This window comes from the organism of the source record quoted next, unplaced genomic scaffold (genome assembly GCF_019419815.1).
Source record: "Pyrus x bretschneideri cultivar Hongxiangsu unplaced genomic scaffold, Pyrus_bretschneideri_v1 Contig7, whole genome shotgun sequence".
Taxonomy (NCBI): Eukaryota; Viridiplantae; Streptophyta; class Magnoliopsida; order Rosales; family Rosaceae; genus Pyrus; species Pyrus x bretschneideri.
The window spans coordinates 7,845,527-7,858,405 of record NW_025999809.1 but is presented as its reverse complement, the minus strand read 5'-3'; the positions used below and the strand labels follow the sequence as shown (position 1 = coordinate 7,858,405).

Below are 12,879 nucleotides of genomic sequence, written 5' to 3'. Positions count from 1 at the left end.
GATTCTTGCGTGAAAAATCGAAAGTAGTGGGCTATAAAGAATGTGTTAGAGGAGATAGAGTCATTATATGGGGTAGTGGTGAATCTCAAAACAGAAGATGGTGGACCATAAAAATGTATATCTAAAGTCCATCCAAACACATGATCCAAGTACCAAACCTAGGACGTTCTCTAAAATATCTTGCGAGGAGGGAGTGTTGAAAATTGAGGGGACAAAACTGTTTTTAAAACTTCTTGGGCCTTCCATCATACAAAACCAAACCACAGGCCCAGTTATAAAATGAAAGCCCAGCCCAGCTCAGCTCATCGTAAAACCCTAGAAAACGAAGAACTTATTTCACAACCGCATATACCTTCAGACACGCTTTTATTTTATTCTCTCTCACCTCAAACCCTCCTGCCCTTTAAATTTTATATAAAGGAGAGGTCCAACGTTCTAGCTCCATTTCCTTCGCCTGCCGCCTCTCTCGCACCTTGTCACCTGGTTCCCTCTCTCTCTCATTCTTCTCTCTCTACTATATTTAGATCTGATATTTCCCAGCGTTACTTTCTTTGAAGTAATTAACATGCTCGTTTTGTTCAATTATTTGATTTTCTGTTAACTTTTTTCGATTTTTCTTACTCAAGATCTGTAAGTAGGTTGTGAAATTAGTAGTATTTTCGATTTTTATGTCTTCAAATGGATTCGATTGATTTTTTTTTCTGCTTATTTGCTTGTTTGGATGAACAGAAGTGCTTTCGAGCTTGTTTGGATGAACAAAAGTGCTTTTGAGATTATTTGGATGAATAAAAGTGCTTTTGAGCTTGCTATTTTATAACTCGCATGAAACTTAAGTGAATATTATATGAATTTACTTGATTAATCGCATAACAGATTTAAACGGATATCTTGTATGTTCAATCGCATAAACTCGTATACATATTGTATGTAACAAAATTCTTTCATAGAAAATCTTGTGAATCTTCAAGGTTCTGTAAATTTACTTTCATCATATGCTTTTGGATTTTGTTTTTTTTTTTTTTATGTGTTGTTCGAGTATCTGATGGAGTCTTTTGGATCTTGTTAATTTTTTCTTGTTCATTTATCTAATCGTGTTATTTTTACTGTTGTGTCTGAAGGTAGTAATAGTAATTTTGAAGGTGACATTTGAAGAAAAGACAAGATGGTAAGTTGCTCGTTCCATTATTTTGGTTTAGTGTGTTGCTTAAAATTTCATTATCTGCTTGTTCTTAATCGAGATATATGTTTCCGTATATGCAGGTGAAGTTCACAGCAGAGGAGCTCCGTAGGATTATGGACTACAAACATAACATCCGTAATATGTCTGTTATTGCGCACGTCGACCATGGTACGCGTTAATATGCACTTATTTTACTCACATAATGTTGTTTAGAACAGATTTGTATGCATATTTAAGTGCTTTTATATTTTTCTCATCCAAGCCGGAAAGTTTTCCAAATATCTTTTTGTCTTAAATAGGGATGTTTATGCAATTTAATTTTTTTTCGTGATGTCCATTGTAATTTGCAGCTCGTTTGATTTTCTTGCTTCTTGTTATGTTGTATCTGTTGATGCGTGATAAAGCAATAATGTTAATTTTTCCCTTCTTGCAGGGAAGTCAACCCTTACGGACTCTCTTGTTGCTGCTGCTGGTATCATTGCACAAGAAGTCGCCGGTGATGTCCGTATGACGGATACCCGTGCCGATGAAGCTGAGCGTGGTATCACAATTAAATCTACCGGTATCTCTCTGTACTATGAGATGACTGATGAGTCTTTGCAGAGGTTTAAGGGAGAGAGAAACGGAAATGAGTACCTCATCAATCTCATTGATTCCCCCGGGCACGTTGACTTTTCATCTGAGGTCACAGCTGCTCTGCGTATTACTGATGGTGCACTTGTGGTGGTGGATTGTATTGAGGGTGTGTGTGTTCAGACTGAGACTGTGCTCCGTCAAGCCTTGGGAGAGAGGATCAGGCCTGTTTTGACTGTTAACAAGATGGACAGGTGCTTCCTTGAGCTCCAGGTTGATGGAGAGGAGGCTTACCAGACATTCCAAAGGGTTATTGAGAATGCCAATGTCATTATGGCTACATATGAAGATCCACTTCTTGGTGATGTTCAGGTCTACCCAGAGAAAGGAACAGTCGCCTTCTCAGCTGGTTTGCACGGATGGGCTTTCACTCTGACCAACTTCGCTAAGATGTATGCTTCCAAGTTTGGAGTTGATGAGTCAAAGATGATGGAAAGGCTCTGGGGTGAGAACTTTTTTGACCCAGCTACGAAGAAATGGACCAGCAAGAACACCGGAACTGCAACCTGCAAGCGTGGTTTTGTTCAGTTCTGTTATGAGCCCATCAAGCAGATCATCAACACCTGCATGAATGATCAGAAGGATAAGTTGTGGCCCATGTTGACAAAGCTTGGTGTCACCATGAAGAGTGATGAGAAGGACCTGATGGGGAAGGCATTGATGAAGCGTGTTATGCAGACCTGGCTACCAGCTAGCACTGCTCTATTGGAAATGATGATCTTTCACCTTCCATCTCCTTCCACGGCTCAAAGGTACCGTGTTGAGAATTTGTATGAGGGTCCCCTTGATGATCAATATGCTAATGCTATCAGGAACTGTGACCCCGAAGGACCTCTTATGCTCTACGTGTCTAAGATGATTCCTGCTTCTGATAAGGGTAGATTCTTTGCCTTTGGCCGTGTCTTTGCTGGTAAAGTTCAGACAGGTTTGAAGGTTAGAATCATGGGTCCAAATTTTGTTCCTGGAGAGAAGAAGGATTTGTATGTCAAGAATGTACAGAGGACTGTTATTTGGATGGGAAAGAGACAAGAAACTGTTGAGGATGTTCCTTGCGGTAACACTGTTGCCTTGGTCGGTTTGGATCAGTTTATCACCAAGAATGCTACTTTAACAAATGAGAAGGAAGTGGATGCTCACCCCATTCGTGCTATGAAGTTCTCAGTTTCACCCGTCGTGCGTGTTGCCGTCCAGTGCAAGGTTGCATCTGACCTTCCCAAACTTGTTGAAGGTCTCAAGCGTTTGGCCAAGTCTGATCCTATGGTTGTCTGCTCCATTGAGGAGTCGGGAGAGCACATTATTGCTGGTGCTGGTGAACTGCATCTTGAGATCTGTTTGAAGGATCTGCAAGATGATTTTATGGGTGGTGCTGAGATTATAAAGTCTGACCCCGTTGTGTCCTTCCGTGAGACTGTCCTTGATAAGTCCTGCCGTACAGTGATGAGCAAGTCTCCAAACAAGCATAACCGTCTGTACATGGAAGCAAGGCCCCTTGAGGAAGGGCTTCCCGAGGCTATTGATGAAGGTCGCATTGGCCCAAGAGATGATCCCAAAATTCGTTCCAAGATCTTGGCTGAGGAGTTTGGTTGGGACAAGGATCTTGCTAAGAAAATCTGGTGTTTTGGTCCCGAGACCACTGGTCCTAACATGGTGGTGGACATGTGTAAGGGAGTTCAGTATCTTAATGAAATCAAGGATTCGGTTGTTGCTGGGTTCCAGTGGGCCTCAAAGGAAGGTGCATTGGCAGAAGAGAACATGAGAGGTATTTGCTTTGAAGTTTGTGATGTCGTTCTTCACGCTGATGCTATCCACAGAGGGGGAGGTCAGGTCATTCCAACTGCTCGGAGGGTCATCTATGCCTCTCAGCTTACAGCCAAGCCAAGGCTTCTTGAACCAGTGTATCTCGTTGAAATTCAAGCTCCAGAGGGGGCTCTTGGAGGTATCTACAGTGTTCTGAATCAGAAACGTGGACACGTGTTTGAGGAGATGCAGAGGCCAGGAACTCCACTTTACAACATCAAGGCATACCTCCCTGTCGTCGAGTCCTTTGGATTCTCTGGTCAACTGAGGGCTGCAACTTCTGGACAGGCTTTCCCACAATGTGTGTTTGATCATTGGGAGATGATGTCGTCTGATCCATTGGAAGCTGGATCCCAGGCTGCAGCACTTGTTACCGACATCCGTAAGAGGAAGGGATTGAAGGAGCAGATGACCCCGCTATCCGAGTTTGAGGACAAGCTTTGAGTAATAATTTGTTTTCGATGCACTGCGTTAATTTTTGGTTTCCAGTTTAATCGTTTTTGTGTAATGTTGTTAACATTGTTGTTGTAGTCAGCATCTGGGTGCCAGTAGTGAAATGTTTTGTGCGTGCTCAGAACAGAGACCTATATAATGTTCTGCTTTTTACTTTGTTGCTTGCGGAACAATTTCTGCCATTGTTGCTACACGCTTTTTGAATTTACTGTACTTTTGTCTTCTACTTTGTTTCATGGATTTGATTGATGTTTGTTCTTTCTAACTTGAAGACCTACAACAGCTTCTTCTGCTACTATTTCATTAGAGATGGGAAAACGCCTCGAAGGTGGTGGTTGCAATGCTCGGCTCGCACGCCGCCATTATGAGGGGCTGCACAGGTGCCGAAAACCACTCTAGCTCGTGTTTGATTCAGGTTTTGTAAGTTGTGGAACCAGTGGCCTTGTATTCTTAATTGTGCTAGTTTATGACTTTGGTCGGCCTGCATCAGTAAGGAATTTAAGGGTGCGTTTGTTGTACCAGATTATTTTGAACTGGACTAGCTTTAGAAATTAAGTTGGATTGACTTGACATGGACTAAGTAGGATAAGAATAATGGAGCGTTTTGGACTAAGTTACGGACTAAATTATTTTGGAAAATCAAATATTCATTTCCACATTTTTTTTTTCTTATTTTTCCTTTACACTCTCTTTCTCCCTCCCTCGTCTTTTTCTTTTCCTTTCCACTCTCGCCTCCCTCAAAACAGCGTCATGCATCACCCTCCTTTTGTTCTCTTTTTTTTTCCCTTTCCTTTTCTTTGATGTGATTCCTCTTAATTATTTCTAGCACCGTAGATTCTGGTTTCCCAAACTTTAGATCCCACGGAAAACTGAAATTGTGCAGAGGCTCCTTTCTGTAGCGCCAAGGATTTCATAGCAACTTTGTTTCTCACCCCTCCTCTGATTGTCTTAGAAAATCTCTTAATTTTCTGGGAAAAATGAAGAATTTTTCTATTGAGTTTGTTGTTATCAAATTGATTTTTTTTTCTCTTTTCGAATTTTGGTGGTTGGATGTTGAGAACTAGGCGGTGGGTGTGGTGGGTTTTAGATCTGGGCATAGGTGGGCAAATAGAGTTACAGAGAAGCATGATTGCGGTTGACTTGCAGCGTGAAGATGATGCAGCGAGCAGACTTTGTACGCAACTTTAGAGACGGGACTAGCAATCCCATATGTTTCGGGCGACACTCCTCCTGGGGATGGAAAGGGATTATTCAAAGGAGAAGGATTTTGGAGAGAGGTTTACGTTGGTGGGTGGGTGATGGTAGGAGTATCCGTGTAGGCCATGATCCTTGGCTGCCACGGCCTCATAGTTATAAAGTGAGATCGAAGCACAATGACATGCCTGAAATGGTGAATGATTTGATTGAACCTACGCCCGCGCGGGCGCCGGGGGGGGGGGGGGGGTGGGGGTGGTGGTGGGGGGATGTGAGGTTAGAATAATACGGCATTATGCTAAGAATGGAGGAATATATGGTGCGTGCCATGGAGACGCAAGAAAATGGTGAGTTTGGTAGGCAGGGGAGGGGGGGAGCAGTCGTCGGGATATGGTTGATTGTTGCTGGAAGAACATGTGGAGACTGGCGATGCCGAATAAGTTCAAGTTCTTTATTTGGAGATGTTGTTATGGTTCTTTAGTTGTGAGCGTTAATCTTAATCGGCGGCGGATGCAGGTGAATGGTAGGTGTGTGATGTGTGGAGAAGCGGAGGAAATGGAGCACCATTTGTTTTTCGAATGTGTGTTTAGGAGGGTGATGTGGTATGGATGTTTACTGCAACTTGACATTAAGGCTTTGAAAGGAAGAGATTTCCGAGAGTACTGGATGAGACTGTGTGATAGGTTCCATGATAATGAGTGGCAAGAGGAGTTGTAGGAAAGTGTTTATCTTATGTGGAGAATATGGAAGTGCCGCAATGATATGGTTTTCAAAGGTGTGTCGGCTAATCCTATGGAGATGATTAATATTGCCAGGCAGCAAGTGGTCGAATTTCGTGCATGCAATGACATGAACAAGGCTGTTAATGGTGGTGTTGTGTATGGGGGGACTACATGCTTTGTGGGTCAACAAGTACGGTGGAAAAGACCTGCTTTTGGAGTGTTAAAAATTAACTGCGATGGGGCTTGGTGTGGGAAGGCTTGCAAGGGAGACTATGGATGGGTATTGAGAGACTTTGCAGGGTTGTTGCAAGCGGCTGGTGGGGAAGGTGATTTGATTTTTAATAATCCAGTGATGGCTGAAGCAGCTGCAATTCGTGCGGCTTGAGCTAGGATGCACGAAGGTGGAGGTTGAGTCAGATTCTCAGATGATTATTCGTACGGCCAATGGGGAGTATGTGATTAATGCTACTTTGGAATGTTTCTTTCATGATATTAGGTTCTTGGCATCTCAATTAGGAAGGGTGTCGTTTGCATTTGTTAAACGGCATGGTAATGCTGCTGCTCACGTTGTTGTCTCGTATGTAACCTCACATGGAGGTGTTTTCCATTAAGATGCTATTGGTCCGAAGTTTTTATTTAATATTTTGGCTGAAGATGTAAACATTACTATTAGAATTTAATAAAGTCTACTCTTTGACAAAACAAAACAAAAAAAAAGAAGAGAAATGCTATACAATTCATCGACTTTATATCAATGTTGTTACATGTAGATACTATAGTTTTGGTTACAAAAATGTAAAAAATGGAATTGGGGTTTGGTGTCCAAAGTAGAAGTTTGGGGGAGCAAAGGCTTTTTAAATCTAGGCTATGGCAAATTGGTTAGAATATATGTATATCTTGTAAAGAAACCCTAGGCTCATATTTAGAAAACGTTTATTAGACGAAGAAGTTTATGCATGCCTTACGAATATTGGAGACCGCTTAGCACTACAGTGTAATTGTATTCATTTTCACTTAGTCTTACTTTTCTGTGAGAAGTCTTTTATCCCAAATTGGCATTGAACTCGTATTTAAGAAATTAAACATAAACTCACAATCAAAGAAAAACATGCCATACTAAAATGCTAATAACTTTTCTCAATATTTTTTGTTTAATTAATAAAGAAGAATTTGAAGTTTTGGGTGTCTAACAAGAAGCTCTGGGTGTCCAAAAGACTTTCTTAACCTAGGTCATGCAACTGTGGAATAGGTCGTGTGTGGCCGTCTTTTTGCAATTAGGCAACTTTTATGATTATGGAATGTAATTGAATTAGGGAAGTATTATTAGCATTCTACACTCCTCACAAGTGTAATTTTTCTTTCTAAATATAAAAAATTTAGAGTGTAGAATGAGAATTTTGGAGTGGCTATAATAATTCCCTTGAATTATTATTGAAGTGTTAATTAACATGCTTATTTTCTATTGATTTGATTTTCAACTTTGATCTTCCTATCATTATCTATAATTATATAATGTTGTTAAAAATAAAAAATAATTAAAAAGCCCTAAGGCCCATGATTTTGGAATAAAAAAAGGCCGATGGAGATTTTGGTGGGCCTAGAAAATAGTATAAACTATGAAAGAGGAGCCCAACCCAAGAAACGAAAACCCTAACCTTATATAACACTCACACCCTCCTCCGGACACCACACATTCTCTGAGTCCCATTTGCACCTCTAGCTCTAGGCTGCGGAGAGTCACTCCTCTCTCCATCCCTCTCTCGCTCTCCAGCTCCCGATTCTTCAGGTTCGTTCCTCTAATTCTATACTATTCGAATCAGTCGCTTCCTTTGATTTAATCCCCCCGATTATCCTCGTGATTTCTTGATTATCGTCGTATATCATGCATTTTGTTGTTCTGAAAATTTTGTGATCTGCATGCATTTTGTATTATTGGAAACATATTATTGTTATGCATGCTTTTGGTTTGGTATTATGTCTTTGCTCGTTTATCGTTTCGATCATTGCTCAGATTTTACGGATGCATTGTGTGTGTGTGTGTGTGTGTGTATGTTTGTATTAGATCCTTGTTTTCCGTACAGATCACTCTCTCAGGCTCTGTATGGTTCATCGGAAAATTTTTACGTGAAATTTTTTTGCTGTGGAATAATTTTCTGACGTTTTCCTTTAACTGTTGATAATTTTTACGTGATATATGATAATTTCGCTAGTATTTGTAAATTGTTCACACACCCTTTTTTAGTTTTTAGCCATTGATCTTCTTCAATTCATTTGATCCTACAGCAGAAAATTGAGAGGGTGAGTGAAGAGTAAAGTGGGTGTGTGGATAGCACTACCCTAGATGTTTTGTATGTGCTAGATCTTGTTTTCTACTTTGATCGTACTAATACTCTGTTGTTTTGCTGGAAAATAGTTGCGTTGAGCAATTTTTTAGGTGGAAAGATTTTCGAAAATTATGGTTTCGTTTGAATTTATGAGTAATTTTTTCAGAACATTTTGTTTCCTATTCATGTCAAAGAAACAATATAAAACATATTTTCCAGAATAATTTTCGTTCTAAAATATACTAATTTGTAAGATAGAATTATTGTGCGTACTTGTTTTCTATTTTGTTGTTATTGGTGACCCTAAATTAATAGAATCATCCTAATTGATAAGGATTGATTTGTGATTTCCTTTTCTTTTGTCAAGACGGTTTACGAATAACTTGTCTTGATTATTAATATTGCTTGATACAGGAAAAATTATGTATTCCTTTTACCGGAATTCAATAGTCTTTTGGTGGAATACAAAATCCTATTTTTTTTTTTTTTTCTGGTCATTTTGGAAACATAGAAATGTATTGGTGTAGTCAATTTAAATGTTTATATTCAAAGTTGAATTCCAGTTCATTTTTTTGTTGTTTAAATTTGCAGGTGTTTCCTTCTCGGTTAATTAGCTTCTTGTAAAAACTAATTGCCGGTTGTTCTTAAAGACTAGTCAAGATGGTAAGCACTGACTATCAATCTGAACATGGTTACATAGTGATTCTTGAGCTGCTCCATTGATTCTTTAATTCATAATGGTGTGATATTCTTGATACGTGCAGGTGAAGTTTACAGCAGAAGAACTCCGTAGGATTATGGACTATAAGCACAACATTCGCAATATGTCTGTTATTGCTCATGTTGATCACGGTATAGATCTTTTTTTTTTTCACTTGATAATTCTTATCTTTGTAACAAGGTGTTTTTATTAACCTGGTTAAAGAAAATTTTTAACGTTGTAATATTTTGGTCAAGTGTATTTTTTTTCAGTATTTTGAACTTTGCTCTATTGGTTATAATTTGAAATATTTCACCAGTTAGTATGTATTGTTGCGTTTTATCCATTTATTTGTTTATATCCTGTGGTGTTTCATCAAACATATAATGTTATTGAAATTTAATATGCAGGGAAGTCAACTCTTACAGACTCGCTTGTTGCTGCCGCGGGTATCATTGCACAAGAAGTTGCTGGTGATGTTCGGATGACTGATACTCGTGCAGATGAGGCAGAGCGTGGTATCACAATTAAATCTACCGGTATCTCTCTCTACTATGAGATGACTGATGAGTCTTTGCAGAGGTACAAGGGAGAGAGGAACGGAAATGAGTACCTCATCAATCTCATTGATTCCCCCGGGCATGTTGACTTTTCATCTGAAGTCACAGCTGCTCTGCGTATTACTGATGGAGCACTTGTGGTGGTGGATTGTATTGAGGGTGTGTGTGTCCAGACTGAGACTGTGCTCCGTCAAGCATTGGGAGAGAGGATCAGGCCTGTTTTGACCGTTAACAAGATGGACAGATGCTTCCTTGAGCTCCAGGTTGATGGAGAGGAAGCTTACCAGACATTCCAAAGGGTTATTGAGAATGCTAATGTCATTATGGCTACATATGAAGATCCACTTCTTGGTGATGTCCAAGTGTACCCAGAGAAAGGAACAGTCGCCTTCTCAGCTGGTTTGCACGGATGGGCTTTCACTCTGACCAACTTCGCTAAGATGTATGCTTCCAAGTTTGGAGTTGACGAGTCAAAGATGATGGAAAGGCTCTGGGGTGAGAACTTTTTTGACCCAGCTACCAAGAAATGGACCAGCAAGAGCACGGGCACTGCTACCTGCAAGCGTGGTTTTGTTCAGTTCTGTTACGAACCCATCAAGCAGATCATCAACACCTGCATGAATGATCAGAAGGATAAGTTGTGGCCCATGTTGACAAAGCTTGGTGTCACAATGAAGAGTGATGAGAAGGACCTGATGGGGAAGGCTCTGATGAAGCGTGTTATGCAGACCTGGCTACCAGCTAGCACAGCTTTATTGGAAATGATGATTTTTCACCTTCCATCTCCGTCAACGGCTCAAAAGTACCGTGTTGAGAATTTGTACGAGGGTCCTCTTGATGATCAATATGCCAATGCCATCAGGAACTGTGACCCTGATGGACCTCTTATGCTCTATGTGTCCAAGATGATTCCCGCTTCTGATAAGGGTAGATTCTTTGCCTTTGGCCGTGTCTTTGCTGGTAGAGTTCAGACAGGATTGAAGGTTAGAATCATGGGTCCAAATTTTGTTCCTGGAGAGAAGAAGGATTTGTATGTTAAGAACGTACAGAGAACTGTTATTTGGATGGGAAAGAGACAAGAAACTGTTGAGGATGTTCCTTGCGGTAACACTGTGGCATTGGTTGGTCTGGATCAGTTTATTACCAAGAATGCAACTTTAACTAATGAGAAGGAAGTGGATGCTCACCCTATCCGTGCTATGAAGTTCTCCGTTTCACCTGTCGTGCGTGTTGCTGTCCAGTGTAAGGTTGCATCTGACCTTCCCAAACTTGTTGAAGGTCTCAAACGTTTGGCCAAGTCTGATCCTATGGTTGTCTGCTCCATTGAGGAGTCTGGAGAGCACATTATTGCTGGTGCTGGTGAACTGCATCTTGAGATCTGTTTGAAGGATCTGCAAGATGATTTTATGGGTGGTGCTGAGATTATAAAGTCTGACCCCGTTGTGTCCTTCCGTGAGACTGTCCTTGATAAATCCTGCCGTACAGTAATGAGCAAGTCTCCAAACAAGCATAACCGTCTGTACATGGAAGCAAGGCCCCTTGAGGAAGGTCTTCCCGAGGCTATTGATGAAGGTCGCATTGGCCCAAGAGATGATCCCAAGATTCGTTCCAAGATCTTGGCTGAGGAGTTTGGTTGGGACAAGGATCTTGCTAAGAAAATCTGGTGTTTTGGTCCCGAGACCACTGGTCCCAACATGGTGGTCGACATGTGTAAGGGAGTTCAGTACCTTAATGAAATCAAGGATTCGGTTGTTGCTGGGTTCCAGTGGGCCTCAAAGGAAGGTGCATTGGCAGAAGAAAACATGAGAGGTATTTGCTTTGAAGTCTGTGATGTGGTTCTTCACGCTGATGCTATCCACAGAGGGGGAGGTCAGGTCATTCCAACTGCTCGGAGGGTCATCTATGCCTCTCAGCTCACAGCCAAGCCCAGGCTTCTCGAACCAGTTTATCTCGTTGAAATTCAAGCTCCAGAGGGGGCACTTGGCGGGATCTACAGTGTTCTGAATCAGAAACGTGGGCATGTGTTTGAGGAGATGCAGAGGCCAGGAACTCCACTTTACAACATCAAGGCATACCTCCCCGTCGTTGAGTCCTTTGGATTCTCTGGTCAACTGAGGGCTGCAACGTCTGGGCAGGCTTTCCCACAATGCGTGTTTGATCATTGGGAGATGATGTCGTCTGATCCATTGGAAGCTGGATCCCAGGCTGCAACACTTGTCACCGACATCCGTAAGAGGAAGGGTTTGAAGGAGCAGATGACCCCGCTCTCTGAGTTCGAGGACAAGCTATAAACAATTTACTATATATTCGGTGTCTTGCCAATTTGCTCGATTAGGGATGGATATAGCATCGCCGGAGTAGATTGCGGAACAATATTTTTGGTCTCTAGCTATTTTAATTGTTTGGTTTTCGGTTTTCTGGTATTGATTATGTCATTTGGGAGATCAATGTTCCTCTTCGTCAACAATTTTATTAGTCTTATATTAATTTCTACACATGGTTTGAGAAATATATCCTACTTTTAGTCGCTTATTTTGATCTTGTTTTGTTTTCTTTGTGAATTCGTAAAACTTTAGTAAAGTGGATGAAATCTGGTAACTTGGTTGTCAATTTTGCTTTGAGAATAAGGCAGCTTGATGTGCTGCCCTGCCCCCCCCCAACCCTTTTTGAGCCAAGTGCGGCAATTTTGTTCGAGGGCAAGGGAACCGATTTGCCTCACGAAATTGCTCTCGAACACGAATATGCTTCGTGCATCTGGACTCTCTTGGAATCATGCACATGGACTCTCTTAATTGTTGGAATTGAAATTGCCTCCAAAATAGGGGTAGTAGTATTGGTTTAAAAAATTGCAATTGGCTACAATACTATTTTTCAGAAAGAGGAGAAAAAAGGTTCACGAAGGAAATCGAAAATCACTTTTTAAATGAGTTTTTTCTTTTTTTTTTGTGCAAGTAGTAAGTACCACCTAAATATGTAAGTATATGCGATAATACCATTTGAACTTTTCATTTTTACTTTTTACCATCTTAACTCTCTTAACCGTTGGAATCTACTACCTAAGTTACTTTCTATCAATTTTGCTGTTAAAACATCACTTGTAGGGATATGTTCGTCAATTACTTCATGAGGCCAGCTAGAATAAAATTGGCTCCAAAATAATATTGCATGAGTCAATATGGCGCCAAAATTAGGGGTTTGTACAACCCCAGCTCGACAATTCCCTCCATAAGAGATTGAAAAATTAATAATTGAATAAACTAAGATGAATTAGACACCCAGTTGCTGACCTAAAAAAAATCTTGAATTGTAAATGAAA

At 40.7% G+C, this 12,879-nt stretch overlaps 2 protein-coding genes across 3 annotated transcripts; both read left to right on the top strand.

Annotated features, from left to right (window-relative positions):
- Positions 1–345: 345 nt before the first annotated feature.
- LOC103936937 (elongation factor 2-like) lies at positions 346–4,552 on the top strand. Of its 2 annotated transcripts, XM_048573596.1 has the most exons (4): positions 346–483; positions 1,119–1,165; positions 1,261–1,348; positions 1,614–4,289. In XM_048573596.1, the coding sequence occupies exons 2-4, from the start codon at positions 1,163–1,165 to the stop codon at positions 4,052–4,054; spliced, it is 2,532 nt and encodes an 843-aa protein (XP_048429553.1). In that variant the 5' UTR covers positions 346–483; positions 1,119–1,162; the 3' UTR covers positions 4,055–4,289. The 2 variants fall into 2 exon arrangements, with proteins under 2 accessions (XP_048429553.1, XP_048429552.1); XM_048573595.1 differs by lacking the exons at positions 346–483; positions 1,119–1,165 and adding an exon at positions 4,336–4,552 and having other exon boundaries at positions 1,255–1,348; positions 1,614–4,054.
- A 3,063-nt stretch (positions 4,553–7,615) lies between these two features.
- LOC103936936 (elongation factor 2) lies at positions 7,616–12,095 on the top strand. Its single transcript, XM_009346824.3, has 4 exons — positions 7,616–7,765; positions 8,895–8,966; positions 9,068–9,155; positions 9,414–12,095. The coding sequence occupies exons 2-4, from the start codon at positions 8,964–8,966 to the stop codon at positions 11,852–11,854; spliced, it is 2,532 nt and encodes an 843-aa protein (XP_009345099.1). The 5' UTR covers positions 7,616–7,765; positions 8,895–8,963; the 3' UTR covers positions 11,855–12,095.
- The last annotated feature ends 784 nt before the right edge of the window (positions 12,096–12,879 follow it).